This window comes from Myiozetetes cayanensis, unplaced genomic scaffold (assembly GCF_022539395.1).
Source record: "Myiozetetes cayanensis isolate MyiCay16 unplaced genomic scaffold, myiCay2020 scf5-8, whole genome shotgun sequence".
In the NCBI taxonomy this organism is placed as follows: Eukaryota; Metazoa; Chordata; class Aves; order Passeriformes; family Tyrannidae; genus Myiozetetes; species Myiozetetes cayanensis.
This window is the reverse complement of record NW_026087742.1, coordinates 115,644,515-115,666,210: the sequence shown is the minus strand read 5'-3', so window position 1 is coordinate 115,666,210 and position 21,696 is coordinate 115,644,515. Positions and strand designations below refer to the sequence as shown.

Here is a 21,696-nt window from a genome sequence, read left to right as displayed (position 1 = left end):
TTACGCTGCTTTTAAAGGGCCTTGAAAGTGATTATCAAACAATATTGGAGGCTGACCTTGGAAATAGAGATCTCAGCAGCAATTAAAGAGTCTTGAAAGTGATTACTAAAAATTATTGGAGGCTGATTTGGAAATAAAACCCCAAAATAAAGAGTTATATCGGGATGTTTTGGGTTAGAAGGGACCTTAAAGCTCATATAGTGATCACTATGGGCAGGGATGCCACTCACCAGAGCAGGTTCTGTGGTATTTTACATTTATTTCATGTCAGCTAAGCCCCCTAAGTTCCTACTACAGAAACCGTGTGTGGGAAGAGTCTTCCAGCCGTAGGATTATTCACTTTTACAGGACTGAGGCTGCTTATACACGGATATAACTGAGAACTATTTCAGGGCAGCGCTAAGGGATCCTCACTCAGGGTGGTTGTTCTCCGGACAAACTCATTTCGCCGCCTTCCAGCACCTCCAGAGAAGCCCCGTCTTCGCAGGCGGGCAAAAGGCGCACTTTATTTCCCCCCCTCCCCGCGGATTTCCCTCTTTGTTCCTTTAATTTTCGCGGCCCCGGCGCCAGCCCCCGGAGCACATGTGCGTGTCACCGCCGGGCCGAGGGGGAGGGAGCGGCGGGCGGGCGCCTCTCGCATGGAGCCGGGGCTGAGGGCCCCGCGGTGATGCAGCAGCGGCAGCGGCAGCACCGCCCGCCCGCGGGCACGGCCCCCTGAGCGCCGCCGCCCGCCCGGAGCACACGCGGGGCTCGGCCCCGCTCCATGGGCACCGATGGCATCGCTGCCGCCCGCGCCCGCCGCCGCCGCGCCTCAGCCCGCCATGGCCCAGGCCGGGTGAGTGGAGCCGCCGCGGGGGACGGCACGGCACGGGACGGGCGGGGGGTGTGCGGGACGCGGCACCGGCGAGCGGGGGCGGCCGCGGCGCCCTTGGCTGCCCGGAGCGGGGCTCGGCCGCGCCGTACGGGACGCGAGAGGGGCCGCGAGCGGCGGCGGCGGGGGGGCCGTGTGTGTGTGCGCGGGGAAGGGGCTGTGCGGGGAGCTCTGGGGAGTGCGTTACACTGGTTTAGGCGGGGCGCGGGGACGCGCTCGGCGCGGCTCTGCCGGGGCTCAGCCGGGGCTCAGCCGCGGCTCTGCCGGCGGGCGCGCAGGGGGGGGTGGCGGCGGGAGCGCCACAACATGGCGGCGGCGGCTGAGGGGACACGAGACCTTCCTCCCCCCCCGCCGGAACCCGCCGCCGCTCTATGGCCCCCGCGCCGCGCCAGAGCGGCCGCCCGCGGCCCCGCGCCGCCTCGACCAATGGCGAGAGCTTACAGCGAGCGCGGCCAATGGCGGGGCGGCTTACAGCCGGGACGTCAGCGCGCGCCCGCGGGCGCGGTGCACTGTGGGATGCTGGAGGCCTCTCGTCCGGGCAGGAAGGAAGGGGGGGTGTCATGGCGACCAATATCGAGCAGATCCTTCGCTCTTTTGTGGTCAGCAAATTCCGGGAGATCCAGGGCGAGCAGCAGCAGCAGCACGGCGGGTAACGGGGCGGCGAGGGGCTCCGCGGAAGGGCGCGGGGCGGAGGGAGGCGGACCGCGGCCTGAGGGCCGTGTCGGCGGCAACATGGCGGGGCCGGGGGGGCCGCGGCCGAGCGGGCGCCGTGAGGGAGGCAGGGCCCGGGGGGGAGGAGGGACGGCGAGGGGACCCGCACTCTCAGGGCCAGGGCTGCCCTCACGGCCGCCCGCGCTGCTCATCCCACTTGCGGCTCAGCTCGCCGGGTTTATCGCGTGAAACAAGGAAAAGCTTGGGAAGAGCGCGGAAAAGCTGGAGGAGAGCGGGACGTGGGTGTTTGTGTGGCGGGGGGAGGCCCTGCAAGGTCGTACGAGCTCGGGGGATGGGGCGCATTCTGGACGTGGTTTTCGCCATCCTTGTGCGCCCGCGGCGTGCCCGGGCTGGATCAGTGGAGTTAATCCAGAGGCAGAGCTGCCCCGGGAGGCGGGAGCTGCTCGGAGGGGCTGGGGGTGATCCACGTGTGCGAGCGCCCAAACAGCGGCTCCGAACGGCCCGCACTGAGCCGCCGTTTCTCCCGGCAGGGGCAATGTGGAAGCCCAGCCCAACGGGGACACGGCCCCGGCAGAGCCAGCCCAGCCTTCCGACGCCTCCGGAGCTGCCGGCGGCTGTGCCGGCGATCAGATGGTGCAGAAAATCGAGGAGGTGCTCTCGGGAGCCCTCGGGACGGAGCTGCAGAGCAACCCAGGTAAGGGAACCCCCGCGGGCAGAATCGTCCTGCTGGTGCCTCGGATGGGATCCGGTGACAGGGCTGGAAAAGCCCCTCTTGGTGCTGCTGCTCTGGCAGGTTGGGCGTTTGTTGGGAGCTTCTGAAGTGCTTTACGTGTCTGCTGCCATTTACAGCCGTAGAAATGCATCACTTAAGAATTGAAGGGGTTGTTGCGTGAAAGTTACGTTAATTGGTGTGGGAAAAGGTGTTTTTGATGCTGAAACACACGAAATGTTGTTACATATAAATATGGTTTTCATCTGTATTTACATTAACTGTTTTGTTTTCCCTGTACCTCCTTCAGGGTCTCTCAGCAGTTCTTAGTAACAAAGCTGGTGCTGACAGAGGCAGTTCCTGGTTTGAATGGGGTTTAGATTGTTTCTAAAAGCCATTTATTAGGATTCAGATCTCTGATGAACTGACAGACGACTTGTTTTAAAATGAAATTTTAAAGCCTGGGTGCACTGCAGTCTCCCAAAGGTTAAGAAATTTTTACGTGTCAGTGTCAGAACTTCAGTAAATTGGTGGATTTGTTGTGCCAAAAGGTCACATCTGAGAGTCCCCTCTCATGGGACTGGTCCTTGCTGTAAAATTTCTTCCTCTGGAGCGTCACTGAGGTGCTGCAGGCTGGAATTATTGCATTTCCTCTTTTCTGGAGCTGCCACCCAGGCGGTGCAGTGTGCTGGGTGAGTACAGCTCCAGAGAGGGTTTTTAGGCGGCAGCACAGAAAACTGATAATTTCAGAGATTCTGTTGGCAGGGGTTTGGGATTGCTCTTTGTTTCCTTTTATGCTCAGTGGCTTGTGCACCTTGAGCATTTTCAAGTGTTTTAATTCCTGCTGTACAAACAGCGCTTTAGGCTGAAACTGGGGGTTTTGGTAGTGTGTTTTTTTGTTTTTTTTTTTTGTGGAAGAGTGAGATGAGGTCACACGGTAATAAATGAGAGCTGTTAAGTTGGAAGTTCACAAACTTATCCTGTGGTAAATGTTCCCAATGTCCATATCTAAAAAGGGGTTGGACAAGAGAGATTATCTCAGTCTAGAGAGATTATCTGAACCTAATGAATTATCTTTGTAGAAAAGGTCATTTCTAGAATCATGGAGTATCCTGAGCTGGGAGGGACCCCCAGGATCATCCAGTGCCACCCCAGTCCCTGCCCAGGACACCCCAGCACTCCCCCCTGTCCCTCAGAGCGTTGCCCAAACGCTCCTGGAGCTCTGGCAGCCTTGGGGCCGTGCCCACTGCCCTGGGGAGCCTGGGCAGTGCCAACCACCCTCTGGGGGAAGAACCTTGTGCTGAGCTCCAAGCTGAGCCTGCCCTGGCACAGCTCCAGCCCTTCCCTGGGTGCTGTCCCTGTCCCAGCCAGCAGAGGTGGGAGCTGCCCCTCGGGAGGAGCTGCAGCCCCCGCTGAGCTCTGCCCTCCTCTGCTCCAGCTGCACCAGCCCAGTGCCCTCAGCTGCTCCTCATGGCCCCTCCAGGCCCTTCCCCGTGTCCCTTGTTTGACTCTCTGAGAGCTTTGAAACTTCCTTCCACTGTGTCCCCCCAAACTGCCCCAATATCGAGGTGAGGCCGCCCCAGGGCAGAGCAGAGCGGGACAATCCCCTCCCTGTGCCCCCGGACAGGGGTGTCCCTCCTGGCTGCCAGGGCACTGCTGACCCAGGGCCAGTGGGCACCCACCGGGACCCCCAGGGCCCTTCCACAGCTGCTCTCCCCGTGTCAGTCCCCAGTTTGCACACACAGCCAGCATTGCCCCATGCCAGGGGCAGAACCCAGCACGTTCCCTTGTTGAAATTCCTAGGGTTGGTGATTCCCAGCCCTCTGGTCTGTGCAGGTGTCTCTGCAGGGAGTCACCAGCTCCTCCCAGTTCAGTGTCACAGACCCCTGCGGTCCCGTGTGCAGGTTGTTAGTGGAGATGTTGAGGAGCGCTGGGCCGAGGATGGAGCCTGCAGACCCCACTAGGGATGGTGCCAGCCTGGTGGCACCCTCGGTGCCAGTTGCTCATCCCTTGGGTAACCTGGTTATCCAGCTGTGGGCTGCACATCTGGCCCTTTCTCCCTGCATTCACAGCACTCTGTGAAGTACAACCTGCACCTGTGTGCCTTTATTGATATTCACAGAAGCAGCAGGAGCATGTTCTGTGTGGTGCTCAGGTTGGGGTTCAGGGAGGGGTTTTTAGGCAGAGCAGATTTCAGCACCCTGTGCCTCCCCCATCCCTGGCCCCACGGGAGGCAGCACCAGTGAAACCTTTCCCTTTGCACAGCTTGTACAACAGGAAGCTTGACCCAAGCCACACTTCTTGGGGCTTTCTCTGCCTTTTCCATGAGTTTGGAAGGGCTGATTTCCCAGGAGTTACAGACATTTACAATAAGGATTTTTAAAAGGATTTGTCTCAGCCTTTTTCCTTTAAACTTGTTGTCTGCTGAACTTTATTCTGCATTTGATTCCATAAAAATGTACCTGTTTATGGAATAACAAGTCACTTTGCCTTACAGAATTGCAATTACCAACAGTCCTTGAAGGGTTTTGCAGTGCTCACTGGAAGTACTGAGCTTTGGGATCACAGGTTCTAGTGGGAGGGTCTGTGTTGCTGCCCTGGCCTGTGCAGATACAATCACTGAAGGGAAGATGCCGACAGGCTCCAATGTACAGCTGACCTTCCACAGAAATTCCAATGAGTTCCCTTGAAAGAAGTGCCTTTCTCCTGGAAACAAGGCCCTGGGTCCCCAGAAGGGCAAGGACCCAACACAGCTTAAAGCCAGGGGGAAATGAGGGACAGGACTGAGGGGTGCTGGACACCTCAGCCTGCCTCTTGCCTTCCCCACCAGCGGTTGCTGCAGCGATGGTCAGGTCTCCACAGGCACTGGGATTTGTTCCTGCCCGTTGGAAGCAAATGTTCCAGCAGGGATTGCAGGTTTGCAATGACTCTGGCAGCTGCAGTCCAGCCCCAGCAGCTGTTCCAGCCTGCTGTGCCTTAGAGCTGCTCTGGGACTGGGGGAGCTGTTTCCCCAAATTTGTTAGGCCTTAGTGAGGAGCTTATTGGTCAGGGAACACACTGGGAATTCCCAGCACAGCAGCAGCTCTGGGCTCAGTCCTGGGTTAAAGCTCAGCAGGGCAGGTGGGCCAGGCCTGTTCTGTACACTGAGGCACCACAGAGGGCATTTGTCTGGAAAATGGGAATTCTTGTTTACCTTCCTTGTGCAGCTTGGGGAGTTTAAAATCACATCTGCAGCCTCCTGGGGTAATGCACTGCCCTGCAGAGCGTAGGTACATCCAACCCCTCTGCCCCTCAGGGGAGACCCCCCTGCAGAGCTGCTCCAGCCCTGGGAACAGCACAGGGAGCACAGGGAGCTGCTGGAGAGAGCCCAGAGGAGGCACCAAGAGGATCCCAGGGCTGGAGCAGCTCTGCTGGGAGGAAAGGCTGGCACAGCTGGGATTGTTCAGCTGGACAAGAGAAGCTTTGGGGGGACCTGAGTGTGGCCTTGCAGGGCCTGAAGGAGCTCCAGGAAAGATGGAGAGAGACTATTTCCAAGGGCTGGAGGGACAGGACAAGGGGGAATCATGGAGTGGTTTGGGTTGGAAGGGATCTTAAAGATCATCCAGTTCCAACCCCCCGCCCATGGGCAGGGACACCTGCTATCCCAGGTCAATCAGAGCCCCATCAAACCTGGACTTTAACACTTTCAGGGATGGGAAAACTTCCCTGGGCAACCTGTGCCAATGTCCACCACCCTCACAGGGAAGGATTTCTTCTTAATGTCTAATCTAAACCTACTCTCTTTCAATTTAAATCTGTTCCCTGTCTCCTGGCACTGCATCCCTTGGGGATAGTCTCCCTCCATCTTTCCTGGAGCCCCTTCAGGCCCTGCAAGGCCACACTCAGGTCTCCCCAAAGCTTCTCTTGTCCAGCTGAACAATCCCAGCTGTGCCAGCCTTTCCTCTCAGCAGAGCTGCTCCAGCCCTGGGATCCTCTTGGTGCCTCCTCTGGGCTCTCTCCAGCAGCTCCCTGTGCTCCCTGTGCTGTTCCCAGGGCTGGAGCAGCTCTGCAGGGGGGTCTCAGAGGGGCACAATCCCCCCTGCCCTGCTGCCCACGCTGGGGGATCAGCCCTGGGCACGGGGGGTTCTGGGCTGGGTCATGTCCAGCCTCTGCCCCACCAGCACCCCCAGGGCCTTCTCCCAGGGCTGCTCCATCTGCTCATGCCCAGCCTGGATTGATCCCAGGGTGCCCAGTCCAGGGGCAGCACCAGCACTCAGCCCTGTTAAAGCTGAGCAGATTCCCAAGGGCCGCTGCTGCAGCCTGGGCAGGTCCCTCTGGACGGTCCATCCTTCAGGGGTGTCCCTGCAGCCTCAGCCTGGGGTCACCTAAACCTGCTGAGGGTGCCCCTGAGCCCTGTGCGTGTCACTGGGGAGGGGATCAGATCCCACTGGGCCCAGTATGGAGCCCACTGGTCACCACTGGTCACCGATGGCCATCGGGACTCTGAGCCTTTGACCGTGACCCTCTGGATGGGGCCATCCACGTAATTCCTAATCCACTGAACAGTCCACCTGTCAAATCCATCACTCCAATTTGGAGAGAGGGGTGATGTGGGGTCCTGTGCCAAAGGCTTTACAAAGCCCAGAGAAATGACAGCTGTGGCTCTTTTCTTATCGCTGATGTAGTTACTCCATCAGAGAAGGCCCCTGGGTTGGTCAGACAGGATTTTCCCTGGGTGGAGCCGTGGTGGCTGTCCCAAATCACCTCCCTGTTCTCCACGTACTTCAGCAGAGCTGCTGGGAGGATCTGTGATCTTCCCACTCACACAGGGGAGGCTGACACGGTGGTCATTCCCAGGGTTTTCCTTCCTTCTGTTTTTAAGGGAGTGACTTCCCACTGACAGGGGCAGGGATAGATGGGATATTGAGAAGGAATTGCTGGCTGGGAGGGTGGGCAGGCCCTGGCACAGGTTGCCCAGAGAAGCTGTGGCTGCCCCTGGATCCCTGGGAGTGTCCAAGGCCAGGTTGGACGGGGCTTGGAGCAGCCTGGGCTGGTGGAAGGTGTCCCTGCCCGTGGCAGGGGTGGCACTGGGTGAGCTTTGAGGTCCCTCCCAACCCAAACCATCCTGTGATACTTCTTGGAAAGAGCCATGTTCCCACTAGAGCTGTGTTGTTCAACAAGAAGATTTGGATAGTTTTTTTGGAAGAGGAATAATTGTATTTACTTTAAGTGACTCCTGAGGGTAAGAGAAGAGACCTGGTAAAGGAGTGTGTTCTGTTGGTGTGTGGTGGATCAGGCAGGGTTTGCAAGTGTAAATGTTCTGTACCTCTGCCCGTGTTCTTCATCAGTAGTCTAAAAAAGTTTCAAAATGCAGTCTTTAAAATGTTTACAATGAAAATATCATTTTTTCTAGATGTAGACAAAAATACTGTGAAAAATAGTACTCAGTCTACAAAAAGAAGTTCCACGGGGGAAGATGAAATTCCTAGGAAAAAAGCAAAGAAGAACAAGAAGCACAAAAGCAAGAAGAAGAAGAAAAAGAAGAAGAAAAGGAAGAAAGAGAAAAAGCATAAAAAGCAGCCAAAGGAAGCCAAGCTGGGAGCGCGTCCCGGAGAAGCTGCGGACGTGCCACCGGCTCCTCACCTGCTGCTGGAGAAATCCGGCCCCCAAGTGAATGTCCAGCAGGGAGGGGTGGGAGACCCCAGCCTGGCTGGCCACCTGCAGCCACAGCTGTGCCCAGCAGCCAGTGAGGGGCTTGATAATCAAGCTTTAGGACTCGTTTCTCATCCGCTAACTGATTCCCAGCAGTCTGCAGAAAACCTTGGAAGTGGGGATGGGACTTTGTGTGCAGCAAATCCTCCATTTATTTTAGAAAGCAACCAGTGTAATATCCCAGAGAATAGCAGTATAACTCCCAGTACAGTTTGCACTAGTGAAGAACAAATTCAGCAGGCCCACGGAAATATTTATGCTGTAGCTATTAATGCCAGTGTTGTCGATACTGGAAACGATGCTTGGTCCAGCATCCCATCCGGAATTGCCAGTAAATCCGAGTTTCACAAAGATTCTGTAGAAGCACTGAGAGGTTCAGAAGTTGCTCTGAAATCTCCAGGCACTGGGGAGGTGAAGGCTTTGGATACAGCTCTGGAGCCCGAGGCCATGGAAGTGTTGCCTCATTCGGAAGCATCTCTGCAATCAGTGTCTCAGAGGGCAGCACAGGACTTGGGAACAGCTTCGGTAGCCGTGTCCTTGGCGAGTGGTGGGGCAGCAATTCCTGCATCTGCAGACTGGGCGGATCCCAGTGCTGTGACAGCAGCTCATGTGGCTGTGGCTGGACAGGGACTGAAAATTCCAGAAGCAACTGAGAAATGTCTGCACATGGGAAACGTGCAAAGTGTGCAGAGATCTTTGGAACTGGGGAGTGTGAGCAGAACTTTGGAGCCAGCCCAGCAGGCCTCTGTTATAGCTGGGAATTTGAGCACGACACTCCCCACGGGGAGTTCAAGTGTCTTGAGATCAAATGTAGCTTTGCAACATCCTTTTAAAATATCTGCAGTCACCCCTGTGGCCCAGGCAGAAATACAAAGTGCCAAAACGCCCCCAGGAGCGGGAACCGTCACAGAAATGAAGGATATTGAACCAGCTATGGAAAATGTGAAAGCTGCAGGAACAGCCGTGGAACCTGGGGGTGTTACAGCTCATGGAAGTCTGCAAGGCAAAGCTGGGGAAGGCAGCACAGCTGCAGCAGTGCTGGAGGCAGCAGGGCCATTCCTGCCACGTGGAGCGTGCACGGAAATGAGGGGCGTGGACAGAGCCCCGGGGCCGGCACTACCAGCGGGACTCGCAGGGGCCAGCGCGGCTGCAGAGCCAGGAGGTGTCAGAGCAGCCTCAGAACCCGCAGCCCCTGTGCAGACCTTGGCCCAGCAAACAGCTCCGCAGCTCCAGATGGCAGAGGGGCTTCAAAGTCTGCGAGCACCAGGTTCGGAAGGTGCTTCATTGCTGAGACCTGAGGGTGAATCAAACGTGAGAGCTTTGAGCACCTGCCCCGTTGTTGCAGAGGGAAGATGCGCACGGGCTGGGAGCAGCCCTGAGACCAGCGGCTTTCACAGCAGCTTCACTGTCCCTGCAAGGGGAAGGTGTGAAAGCTTCACAAGAAGCTGTGCATTGTGGGGCTGGTGCAAGTCCAGGACTTACCTTAGAAAGGACTCCTGAACCTGTGATTGCGCGTGAGAGCGTGGAACCAGTTAGAGAGGCGTTGTCAGGAGTGATGCCCTGGCAAACCACAGCAGGGACAGAACCTCTCAGTGCAAACCAAACACAGAGTTCCATCATTTCACAGACTCAGGTCGTGACACACACCAGAACCTCACAATCCGAGGTGGTTGGGGAGAGAAAGGATTCTGAACTTGCTCCAGAAGATCCAAGCAAAGCAGAGGCAAGGAGCAGAGAAGCAGTCCTAGAACCTGCACAAACTTTAGAAACCAGTTCCAAACCTGTTCAGGAACAAGTAGTAGGTCATTCAGCAGCAGTACTGGAGTCTTTGCCCAGAGTGGAAGAAAACAATGTGACAGAATTGACAGATGTGCAAACTCAGGGACCTACTGTAGAATATCTACTTGGAACAAGGACCAGCACACAAAGTGAGCTCTCAGAAACTGAGAAAGCGAAGTATTTGGGGCCAGCACCAGAAGCTGGAGAAGTGAGTTGGTTGGAGAGCATGAAAGAGTCTGCAGCAGTAGAGGTAAAAGATTCTGGAACAGATGGAGAGGTAGCCATGGATGATGCTTCAGCAACTGTTCCAGAATCTTTGCACACAGAAAAGCCAGAAGAGCTGCAGGGAGTTCTAGAAGTAAAACCTGCTGCAGAATGGAAGAGTTCAGAAGAGGCTCCAGAAGTCTTGGGTGCTGCTGGACTGAAGTCTCCTGAAGCAGTTTCAAAACCAGGGGACATGAAAGGTCTGGAAACAACACCGGAACACACAGTGACAACAGAGGTACAATCTGCAGAAGGAGTGCAGGGTCAACAGGTGGAGGATATGGTGATTGAGAAGGAAGATGCAGAGCAGACTCGACCATCTGAGCTTCTTGCAGAAACAGTTGTTAGTTCTTCACATGCTGCAGAGGAAAAAGACTCCACAGGGACTCCTGTGGCAGGAACGCAAGATTCGGAAGCTGCTCCTCAGACCGATGAAGAGCTGAAAGATGCAGCAGCTGTGGGGTTGGAGGCAGAGACAAAAGATTTGGAAGCAGCTCCAGTACCTGAGACTGAAGCAGAAGCAGCCCAGGCAGAAGTCATTCCAGAGGCTGAGGATGTCAAAGAAGCAACTCCAGAAGAGGACTCAGAGAAAAGAGACTCAGAAACATCTGATGTGCAACCTGATGTGGCAGCACGAATGAAGGAGACTCTCATGAGACTGGAGAACGTGGTTGAGAAAAGCAGCCATAGAAGCAGTGAGAAAAAACACGATTCAAAGAAGAAGAGGAGCCGCTCCAAGTCTCAGTCCAGGTCTAGGAAGCGGAAGAAGAAATCCAGGTCCCGCTCTACTTCCAGGCGCTTGACCTCCAAAAGAGCCCGTTCCAGGAGCAGAAACTATTCGGTTTCCAGAAAAAAGCATTCCAAATCCAGATCCCGATCTGTGGACAAGAGAGAGAGAAGAGTGTCGTCCCGGAGGTCCAGGCGCAGGCGTTCCAGGTCGTCTGACCGGTACAGGTCCAAATCCAGGTCAGCAGAGAAGAGGTTGTCCTCTGGGAGGTCCAGGCGGAGACGTTCCAGGTCGTCTGACCACTATAGGTCTAAATCCAGGTCCGTGGAGAAGCGACTGTCCTCGCGGAGGTCCAGACGCAGACGCTCCAGGTCCTCTGACCGCTACAGATCCAAGTCCAGGTCCGTGGAGAAGCGACTGTCCTCCCGAAGGTCTGGCCGCAGACGCTCCAGGTCTTCTGACCGCTACAGATCCAAATCCAGATCCGTTGAGAAGCGACTGTCCTCACGGAGATCAGGGCGCAGACGCTCCAGGTCCTCTGACCGCTACAGGTCCAAGTCCAGGTCCGTGGAGAAGCGACTGTCCTCCAGAAGGTCCGGGCGCAGACGCTCCAGGTCTTCTGACCGCTACAGATCCAAGTCCAGGTCAGTGGAGAAGAGACTGTCCTCTCGCAGGTCTGGGCGCAGACGCTCCAGGTCCTCTGACCGCTACAGGTCTAAGTCACGGTCAGTGGAGAAGAGGTTGTCGTCCTGGAGATCCCGCCGCAGACATTCCAGGTCCTCTGACCGTTCCAAGTCTAGATCCAGGTCTTCAGAAAAGGGAGGCGGCAAAGAATACTCCTGGAGGTTCAGGCACCGGTCTGGCTCCTCCGATCGCTCCAAATCCAGGTCCCGGTCTGTAGAGAAGAGAGGTCGGAAGGCGTCTGTGCGGAGGTCGAAGCGTCAGCGCTCCAAGTCCTCGGACCGCTACAAGTCGAGATCCAGGTCGGTAGAAAAGAGAGATCGGAAGCAATCGTCGCGCAAGTCAAAACGCCAGCGCTCCAAGTCCTCGGACCGCTACAAGTCGAGATCCAAATCAGTGGAAAAGAAGAAGGAATCCTCACGGAAATCCAAGCGCCGCCGCTCAAAATCCTCCGAACGTTACAAGTCCAGGTCCAGGTCTGTCGAAAAAAAGCGCAAGGAATCTTCCAAAAAATCCAAACGGAAACGTTCCAAGTCCTCTGACAGCGTTAAGTCAAGGTCCAAATCTGTAGAAAAAAGAGACAATAAGTCGTCATCATCAAAGTCCAGCAAACATGCAGAGTCGTCTGAACTTCAGGAGTCTACCAAAGGTGTTGAAAATGTTCCTGAGCCTTCTATTGGAAGTGAAGGCAAATCTTCCAATGGTCCCATGTCTTTGTCTGATCAGGGAATAAACGGCCCAGAGCTGCCGCCGTCATATGGAAGTGGTTTTTCCAAAACGTCTGATAACCTTGAGGAAAGCTTGTCTGTTGAAAAAACAGGAGATCTGCAGTCTTCTGCCATGTCTGAATTGGATACCTCCAAAACTCCAGATGACCGGCAATTGAGATCAATGTCTGTGGAAAAAACACAGGATTCAGAGCTTTCTATGACATCTGAAAATGGATCTGCTGAAAAAGCAGAGGCTCTGGAGTCTTCACCGCTACCTGAACTTCCATATTCCACACCCAAATCAAGATCTTCATCTGTTGAAAAAAGGAGAGATGCGGAAACTTCTTCAGCAGCAGAATTCCATGTCTCCACATCCCATGGAGACGTGTCCAGAACTCTCAGAGAAGTAGAAGGTCCAGAGCTTCCTCCGTCATTTCTAAGCGACTCCAAGACCATCTCCTCATCCTCTGGCAGAGTGGAAGTTCAGGGATCTTCTGTGCTGTCCGAAGGCACGCTCTCCAACTTGGCTGATGGTCCTGAATTGCGACATATCCCTGGTGAGCAAACAGAGCTCCCGCAGATTCTGCAAGTCCCTGAACATGGATCTTCCCAGCTGGCTGCCAGCCCTGGAGCAGGGGAAGCCCAGAGGCCTTCCCTGGCACCTGAAGGGACCCACCCTGCGATCCCTGATGGCTGTGAGTCTGGCCAGATCCAGGAGCCTTCTCTGGTTTCTGACAGCGGACCCTTCATGTCTCCTGATGGACATGGATTGGGGTCCAGCTTTGCTGCTCCAGTAGACCGGCCTTCATTGTCTGTAGGGGAGTCCTTCGAGTCCCCAGGTGGAAATGAACAAAGATACTTATCTGTTGAAAAAGTCAAGGCTGCAGATGTTTCCCTCACGTCTGTGCATGGTCCTGTTGAGAACTCTGATGACCTCGTCTCAGTGTCCTCCTTTAAAGTTCATGAGTCCAGATCATCTGTTGGCCAAGGTTTAGACGGCCCGACGCTTCCCCAAGTCCTCGAGGTTGACTGCTCGGGATCTTCGGAAACACACGAGTCGAGATACCTGCCTGCTGGGAAAATAGACGGTGCAGGATCTGTGGTGCTCTCCAAGAGCGGGATTCCCGTGTGCCACGATGGCCACAAAGCAAAGTACAATTCCTTTGAGAGCACAGAAGGTGCAGGACTGTCAGTGGCGTCTGAGCTCAGGTGCTCGGTGTTCCCCGAAGGCTACAAACTGGCACCTGCTGCAGTTGAGAAAGGGGAGATCCAGAAGTCTCCCCTCTCGCTGGAAAGTGGGTTCTCTGTGTCTGCTGATGGAGAAGCAGTGAGCACACCTGAAAAACTGCAGCCCCCAGGGACTGCTCTGACATCGGAAGGGGGGGTTGTCCTGATGCCCGACTGCCATGAACTGAGACCTGTCCCTGCTGAAAAAGTGGAGGTGCTGAATTCATCTGAGCTGAAAGTCCTTGCCTCCCCTGACGGCTACAGGCTGGGATCTGCCTACGCTGAAATACAGGTGCAGGAAAGCAGATGTTCGGTGTCCTCCGACGGTCACGAGGTGACATCCACCCCTTTGGAAAGAGCTGAGGTGGAGGAGCCTTCCCGAGTGTCCGACAGTGAACGCGCGATAGGGCTCGATGGCCCGGAGCTGACGTCGACCCCTGCTGAGAACACAGAGCTGCGCAGGCTTTACCAGATGTCTGAGGAGAGAAATTGGGTGTCTGCCGAGAGCCAGGAGCTGCAGGCACCCTCTGCTGAGAAGGCCCAGCTGCAAGAGCCTGCCCTGGGGTCTGACAGCGAGTACACCGTGTCCTGGCTGCCCCAGGAGTTGAGGTCCAGCTCTCCTGGAAGGGCAGAGGCGCAGGAGGCTGCTGTGGTGCCCCACAGTGACTATGCTGTGGTTGCTGAACACCACACGCTGCCATCTTCCCTGGCTGCAAAAGCAGAGGGGCAGGAGTGCTCTGTGAGTGCTGGAGTGTCTCCTGAAGGCCAGGTGGTGATGGCCAGCCCAGCTGAAAAAGAGGCACAGGAGCCCTGTCTGCCACCTGGCAGTGAATATTCCATCTTCCCTCAGGGCCTCTCTGGGAACGCGGCAGTGCAGGAGCCGTCACCCGTCCCAGCCAGCCAGTACGCTGCGTCTCCCGAGGGGCGGGAGCTGCTCCCTGCTTACACTGAGAAACCAGAGGTGCAGGAGTGTTCTTTGCTGTCTGAAAATGAGTACGATGTGTCCCCCGAGAGGCGAGATTTGAGATCCAGTCCTGCTGAGAAAGAAGAATTGGAGGAACCCTCTGAAGCATCTGAAAGTGAAAGTTCAATATCCACCGACAGCCAGGAGTTGCAGCCTGCAGCTGTTGGAAAAACAGAGGTGCAGGAGTTGTCTTTGTCTGAGGGTGAGTGTCCCATGTCCCCTGAAGGTCAGGAGCTGCAGTCTAGCCCCACTGAAAGAGTGGAGGCCAAGGAACCTTCTGTGACATCTGAAAACGAACACGCTCTGTCCCCCGAGGATTATGAACCGCGAGTGACTCCTGCTGAGAGAGCAGAGGATGCTGTGGCATCTGAACATGGCCATTTGTTTTTTGAGAGCCAGGAGGTGAGGTTCCCCCCTCCTCAGAAAGCAGATGAGCAGGAGCTCTCTCCAACACCTGACAATGACCATGGAGCATCTCCTGATGGGCGGGAGCTGAGATTCACCAGTGCTGGAAAAACAGACGGCCTTGAGCCTTTGGCACTGAACGACAGAGCCTCCATGTCCCCTGATGACAGGGACCATAAATCCATCCCTGCTGAGCAAATGGACCACGCGATGCCTTCTTTGTTGCCTGAAGGTGAGCGCTCCGTGTCTCCGGACGGCTACAGTGTGAGATCAGGCCCGGGAGAAGAAACGGGGGATCTGGAGCCCTCTTTGAGATCTGAGCGTAGATATTCCACGTCCTCCTATCAGGAGGGTCATGAGCTGAAATCTCCCATGGAGGAAGAGGGTCTGGAGTCCTCTTTGACTTCTGAACACAGGCGGTCTGTGTCCCCCGAGGGCCACGACCGGAAATCTCCCATAGATGAGGAAATGGAGGATGTGGAGAGACGTTCCAGCTCCCCTGAAGAGCAGGAGTCAAGCGCGGGTGAAGAAGCAGAGGATCTGGAGCAGCCTCTGACAACAGAACGTAGATGCTCCGTGTCTTCTGATGAGCACGAGTCAAGGTCAACCACCGGGGAGGAGGCAGAGGATGCAGAACCCTCCTTGACAGCTGAACGAAGAGACTCCATATCCTCTGACGAGCACGAGTCGAGGTCCACTGCTGGGGAGGATGGAGAGGATGGGGAGGCCTCTGTGACGGCTGAACGTAGACACTCCACGTCTTCTGATGACCGCGAGTCCACAGCTGGTGAAGAGACAGAGGACTTGACAGCCGAACACAGACGGTCTGTGTCTCCAGACGGACGCGAGTCGAGGTCAAGTGCTGGCGAAGAAGCAGAGGATCAGGAGCTCTCTTTGACAGCTGAACGCAGACACTCCACATCTTCTGATGAGCACGAGTCGAGGTCTACTGCTGGTGAGGATGCAGAGGATGTGGAACCCTCCTCGGCAGCCGAGCGAAGAGATTCCACGTCGTCGGATGAGCAGGAGTCAAGGTCTGAGGCTGGTGAAGAAGCAGAGGATGTGGAGCCCTCTCTGACAGCTGAGCACAGACGTTCTGCATCCCCTGACGGGGCTGAGTCCAGGTCTACCACCGGGGAAGAAGAAGGAGATGATGCAGAGCCCTCCTTGACAGCTGAACAAAGAGACTCCACGTCGTCAGAGGAGCACGAGTCAGAGTCTTCCAGTGGGGAAGAGGAGGGTGAGGATGCGGAGCCCTCTTTGGCAGATGAAGATAAGCAGGATTCCGTGCCTCTGGAGCAGTCGGAGGAACAGGACTTTGTCCCTGAAAGCAGACGTTCCGAGTCTTCTGAACGTGAAAAGTCTAGATCCAAATCTGTTGACAAAGTGTCTGACAAAGAGTCTCCCCAGAGATCAAAGTCTCCCACCCGCCAGAAGAGCCGATCCATGTCCGTCGAGAAAGCAGCGGACAAAGAGTCCACGCGGAGGTACCGACGGAGACGCTCCAGGTCCACCGCTCGCCAAAGGAGCCAGTCCATGTCCGTGGAGAAGGCGACGGACAAAGAGTCCACCCGCAGGTCCCGGCGTAGGCGCTCCAGGTCCACCGCTCGCCAAAGGAGCCAGTCCAAATCCGTGGAGAAGGCGGTGGACAAAGAGTCTTCACGCAGGTCCAGGAGCAGGCGCTCCAGGTCCTCTCAGCGCAGGTCCAAGAGATACGACACGGACTCTCGCTCCAGGCGGAATCGCTCCAGGTCAGCCACGCGGAGGAGAGCTTCGCGATCCAAATCCAACCGCCGCTCTCGCTCCAGCTCCTTGTCACGGTCCAGGCACAGGAGGAGGAGCAGGTCACGGTCAGCGTCCCGGAGGCGACGCTCCTTGTCCAGGGACAGGCGCAAGAGGTCTCAGAGAAACAGATCCAGGTCTGCCGAGAGAAGACGGAGGAGATCGGATTCCAGGGATCGGAGGATATCGCTCCGGTTGCGGAGCAGGAGTCGGACGCCTCTTCGGCAAAGGAGGTCGAGATCCAGAGGGAGGAGACGGAGCTCCAGCAGGTCCCCGATCCGACTGCGGCGCTCGAGGTCTTCAGGGCGAAGGAGGTACAGCAGGTCCCCCGACCGCCGCCGCTCCCGCTCCTCCGAGTTCTCCAGCAGGTCCCCGAAGCGTCTCACGGACCTGGGTGAGTGAGGCCTTGTTTTCAGTAAGGGGGGTTGGTCTGCACAGTCGAGCGCTCCCTGCAGCCTTCACAAGGAATTCCTTGGAAGTCGTTCTGCGTGTTACTTTTAGGCAGTGACTTCCAGTGGGACCTTCCATGTTGGAGCGGAATGGCCGCTCTGGGTTTGGGTGGAAGTGCCCGTGGAGCAGGGGGTACCCGGGCCCTGGAGCCCCTGGGCAAAGGCAGCAGCCTGGAGGAGCTCCCTGCCTGGTAGGAGCTGGTGAAGGCCGAGTGATTGGACATTAGAGACTTCGGAATTTCTAGTTTTCCTGGGAACAAGTTGGGCCTGAAAGGTCATTGAGGTTCCAACTGGAGAGTCCCAAGATCTGTTGTCACCTGTTCCCAGGACCCTGTCTTACCTCTTTCCCATGGTAAGAACTTCTAGGAAAGGGGGACTCGTTTCTAAAAATAATCTTAGACTCAGCAGATTGGAAAATCAGAGAAAAACCCTTAATGAGCTGCATCTTTTCTCTGTGCTGGAGGGAAGAGAGGCCATGGGGTTTCCTTGGGTAGTGAGTTAAGGAAGGAGAAAGAAGGTTTGAATTTGGAGCTGAGCTCTTGTACAGTGGCCTCCTGTGGTGGACTGGAGGTTCTGATCCTCCTAGTCCTGCCTCACAGTTACCCTGGGAGCCTACCAGTACCAGAAGGTGGTAACTCGTTTATTTGCAAGCTGGCAGGAGGCTTAGTTTAGTTCCATACCCTATTTCTTTGCCAGGGTCACAGGACTTCCTAATAAAGCCAAACACTGTTTCTTTAACAGTTTTGCACATATTTGTATTTTACACGAGCAGTGATTTTCACAGAACGTATTAAAAGCACAGTGTGGGTAAAATCTTGTTCAGTTTGCCAGAAATGCTTCTTCTTTATTAAAAGAGCAGCCTGTAAACAGTAATCACTCACTTTACCAAAATGCCTCTCCCCAGACAAGGCCCAGCTCCTCGAGATCGCCAAAGCCAACGCGGCCGCCATGTGTGCGAAGTCCGGGGTGCCCCTGCCCCCCAGCCTGATGCCCCTGCTGTCCCAGAAGAAGGACGACAAAGCCAACCAGAAATCCTCCCGGGACACGCTGAAGGAGCTCACGGAGGTGAGGGGGAGCAGCAGCTGAACCTGAGCATAACCCAGCTGGGCTCTGGGCAGGGGCAGGCAGTGCGGGCCTGTGTGCTCGGGGCACGTGTGAGCTGCTTTGGGTTTGCAGTCACAGAATTGTCCAGGTGGGAAAAGCCCTCCCAGCCCATGGATCCCCCTGTGCCCCATCCCCACCTTGTCCCCCAGCCCAGAGCACTGAGTGCCACGGCCAGGCCTGCCTTGGACACCTCCAGGGCTGGGCACTCCAAACCTCCCTGGGCAGCCCCTGCCAAGGCCTGACCACCCTTTTGAGCCCTCATTCTGGACACAGTTCTGGTTTAAGTCACTAAAACTGATGTTTTTAATTACATAGAAATGCATGAAATCCAATTATTTTGCCGTTTTTTATATACATTTTTTTTTCAGTTCTACTTCTGTTCCCATTTTTTCTGAATTGGTGTCTCTCCCTGCACTTCTGTCCATGAAACACAAAGCTTTCACTTCAAAAACATAATAGTTTTTGGCTCTGGTGTTGTTATGGAATCATAGAATGGTTTGGGTTGGGAGGGACCTCAAAGCCCACCCAGTGCCACCCCTGCCCTGGGCAGGGACACCTTCCACCAGCCCAGGCTGCTCCAAGCCCCGTCCAACCTGGCCTTGGACACTTCCCCCAGAAACTGGAGAGAATTTGGAACACAGAAGTGTTTTTATGTGTTTCTTTTAATTACATCAGCAGTGTGACAGTTCTGGAGATAACATCTGAGGTGAAGCAGTGTCCAAGTGCTGAGAAATCCTCTCCCAGTTGTCCCCGGGCCAGGGGCAGCAGAGGGACAGTCCAGGAGCTGAGGTGGTGCAGGTGCCCTGTGCCCACACCTGGAGTGGTTTTTCACGTCTCCTGACCAAGATCCAAAGTAGTTTGTGCTGATCTGGAAGCCCCAGACCTGCCCCTCCTTTCCCTTACAACTCTGGGAATCTACTGGATGTTGTCTGCCACAGAAACAATCCAGGTGCTGGGAAATCAGGAGAGAACCACAAAATTATGGCCTCTCTAGAAATTCTTTTTGTCTTTTGTCGTTTTTTTTTTCTCATTTCCTACCATGGAGGCTTCTCCTGATTTGACATGTGCCCAGCACCTCTGTGTTCTGTATTCAGTGAAAGGGGGGTGTCCTGCATCCCTGGCCAACCCCCCAGTATTCCAGAAGGAATGTGGGAGCTGTGGCTTCTGTCAAGGCCCTGAGCTGGCACCAAGGAGTGCCTGGCATTGGATAATTTGTGTGGCACATCCCAGGTCCATCTGCTGGTGCCCTTGCTGAAAGGTTTTCTTCTGTTCAGAAAAGAAAGGCGTTTTTTTGTTTAGAAGTGCTGTGGGTGTGCCTGGGTGCACAGTGCAGGTTTACTCAGCGCTGACGTTCCGTTTTCAGAAGTGCAAGAAGATTGCCCAGAGCACGGACGATGTGATCGTGAACAAACCCCACGTGTCGGACGAGGAGGAGGAGGAACGGCCCTTCTACAACCACCCATTCAAGCTCAGCGAGCCCAAACCTATTTTCTTCAATTTAAGTGTGAGTACCACTGGAGTCTGCAATGCTTTGGACCGTGGTTCTTTTCAAATAATGCCAGTTATTGGACAGAAGCACTGCAGGGGGTGATGGTCTTGGTGAAATCGGGAGTGTTTCTCTGTCAGTTTAATTCAGGTTAAATTCATAACCTTAGGGAAATTGGGAGTGTGTGTTGAAGTGCATCTGGGGCTTAAATGCTTTGAAGGATCAATTAGCATCAACTAACTAACTAGTTTAACTTCTCCTGGTTTGTCAGTTTTTGGGATTTTTTTAGGTGGTGGGTTTTTCCCAGTTTTAATTTTGGTGTTTTTTTTTTTTTTTTGTGCCCGTGGAAGTCTGTTCTGATTTTGCAGGGTATAAAGTAGTAGAAAAGTATTTAATATGCTCAGTGAAAATAGAAATAGCATTAGATTATTATATTAGAAATAAGGGTAGAAATAACATTCTTATTCTTGTGTATAAATACATGTATCTTGTGGTGTGCACAAAATAAGCAGTAATACATGTTTAGATGTGTAAGATAGAGATTTTAGATTGTATTGTTAGAAAGGGGTACAGTGAAACTCAAGAAACCTTCCAGGCTCCAGAGAGGGGTGTTCTCTGGTGGTGAGGGGCTGCTCTGCCTGTTGGCCACGCCTTTGACCCTTTCAGTGTTGTTCTTTCTCCAGTCCAGTCTGTCAGCCATTCCCATCCGTGTTCCTGGGAGTTTATCCACTGTTATCCCACCTGGGCTTGCCTTCTGGGAGGGATCCTGGCAGAGGTCTGTGCAGGCTCTGCAGAAATTGCCAGCACTGTCTGAGGAAAATAAGGTCCTAGACGGAATGTGCTTGGAAATTCCTGCTGGAAAAAATAACCCCAGATGGGCAGACCAGATGCTGACAAGTGCTCTGTCTGGCCATGCAGAGCTTTTGATCACAGCCAGTGCTTTGGCTGCCCAGGGCTTTTCCCTTGGAGCCTTCCCTACAAAATCCCTGTGGGGCAGATGAGGGCTGTTCTCTTTGTGCCAGGGTCAGCTGGGACAGGGAGGGTTGGGAGATTGGGGGCACTGAAGGTGATGTCAGTGAATTTTCACCTTCTGGCGCAGTGAATGTGTTGCTGACATGTGGGTTGGTTTGTTACAACGATTGTAGGTTCTTGTTACGGAATGAGGAGGGGGAGTGTTTGTGGAACTGAGCCCTGGGTGTTTGCAGCCCGTCCCTTTGGGGTCCTGCGTGTCTGCAGCTCTGAACTCTGCCATGTTCTTCCTTTCAGACTCCCAGCATAAAACCAGCACCACCCCCCCAACCAAAAAACCAGGTCAGCCTGTCCAAGGAATTCCCTGTGTCCTCGGGGTCCCAGCACAGGAAGAAGGAGGCAGACAGTGTCTATGGAGAGTGGGTTCCCGTTGACAAGGGGGGCAAGGACGACGGCAAGGACGATGTGTTCCCCAAACCAGCCATTGAGGTAAGGAAGGCAAGGAGAGCCTATCACATCAGAAAGCCAAAACCATTACCTGGGCAGGCTGGGACCAAAGTGCAGCCTGGCAAAACAAAAAAGGCACTTAAAAAGGTGGTACCTAAGAGCTGAGTGAGCTGGGGAGCTGAGCTCTGCAGCTGGGACGCTCCTGGGGCAGGGTGGGAGCAGCCTGTCCCACCCCTGGGCTCTGCTCAGCTGCTGGCTCCTTGGGCTCCAGGGAATTGAAACTTTAGCTGGAAAAGGAGATAAAAGTTCCTTGTTGAGTTTCCTGCAGAGGTTGATTAACACCTCGAGACTTTGACAGGAATGTATGTAATGCTACTAAAATTGTCCCCCTGATCTTAGAGTAGGAACATCCCACTGGAATGTGAGCCATTGGAAATTGTAAGTGGTTTTAAAACTGCCATCTCCTCAGGATGTATTTATTGATTTTTTTTAGCTTTCCAGGCAGGTTTTCTCACATGGCTGTTTTGCACTTGACCTTCCAAAGGACAATCTGATTGTGTGGATAATAAACTAAAAAAACCCAGAGCAAAAGTTTTTTCCCCCTTGAGATTTCTTCCAAAGAACATTTTGTGGGGGTTTTTGTAAATAGATAAATTAAATATTTAGGACAGATGTTAATTTCTTTAAGTTGCTGTTACCTCACTGCACCTGAAGCCTTGTTCTCACACCTTCCAAAGCCAAAACCAGACCCCTTCCACC

At 54.7% G+C, this 21,696-nt stretch overlaps 1 protein-coding gene across 5 annotated transcripts in view; it reads left to right on the top strand.

Annotated features, from left to right (window-relative positions):
• The first annotated feature begins 596 nt into the window (after positions 1-596).
• Positions 597-21,696, top strand: part of SON (SON DNA and RNA binding protein) — a 37,122-nt gene continuing 16,022 nt past the window's right edge. The window contains exons 1-5 of one of the 5 annotated variants that reach the window (XM_050332753.1): positions 9,356-11,063; positions 11,226-16,876; positions 17,836-17,996; positions 19,399-19,539; positions 20,788-20,979. In XM_050332753.1, the coding sequence (XP_050188710.1) occupies positions 9,499-11,063; positions 11,226-16,876; positions 17,836-17,996; positions 19,399-19,539; positions 20,788-20,979 (7,710 nt within the window). In that variant the 5' untranslated portion in view covers positions 9,356-9,498. Of the gene's footprint in view, positions 836-1,374; positions 1,521-2,073; positions 2,238-7,644; positions 16,877-17,835; positions 17,997-19,398; positions 19,540-20,787; positions 20,980-21,696 lie in introns of those variants that run through there. The other 4 variants (XM_050332752.1, XR_007630954.1, XM_050332755.1 and 1 more) reach the window with 4 other exon arrangements.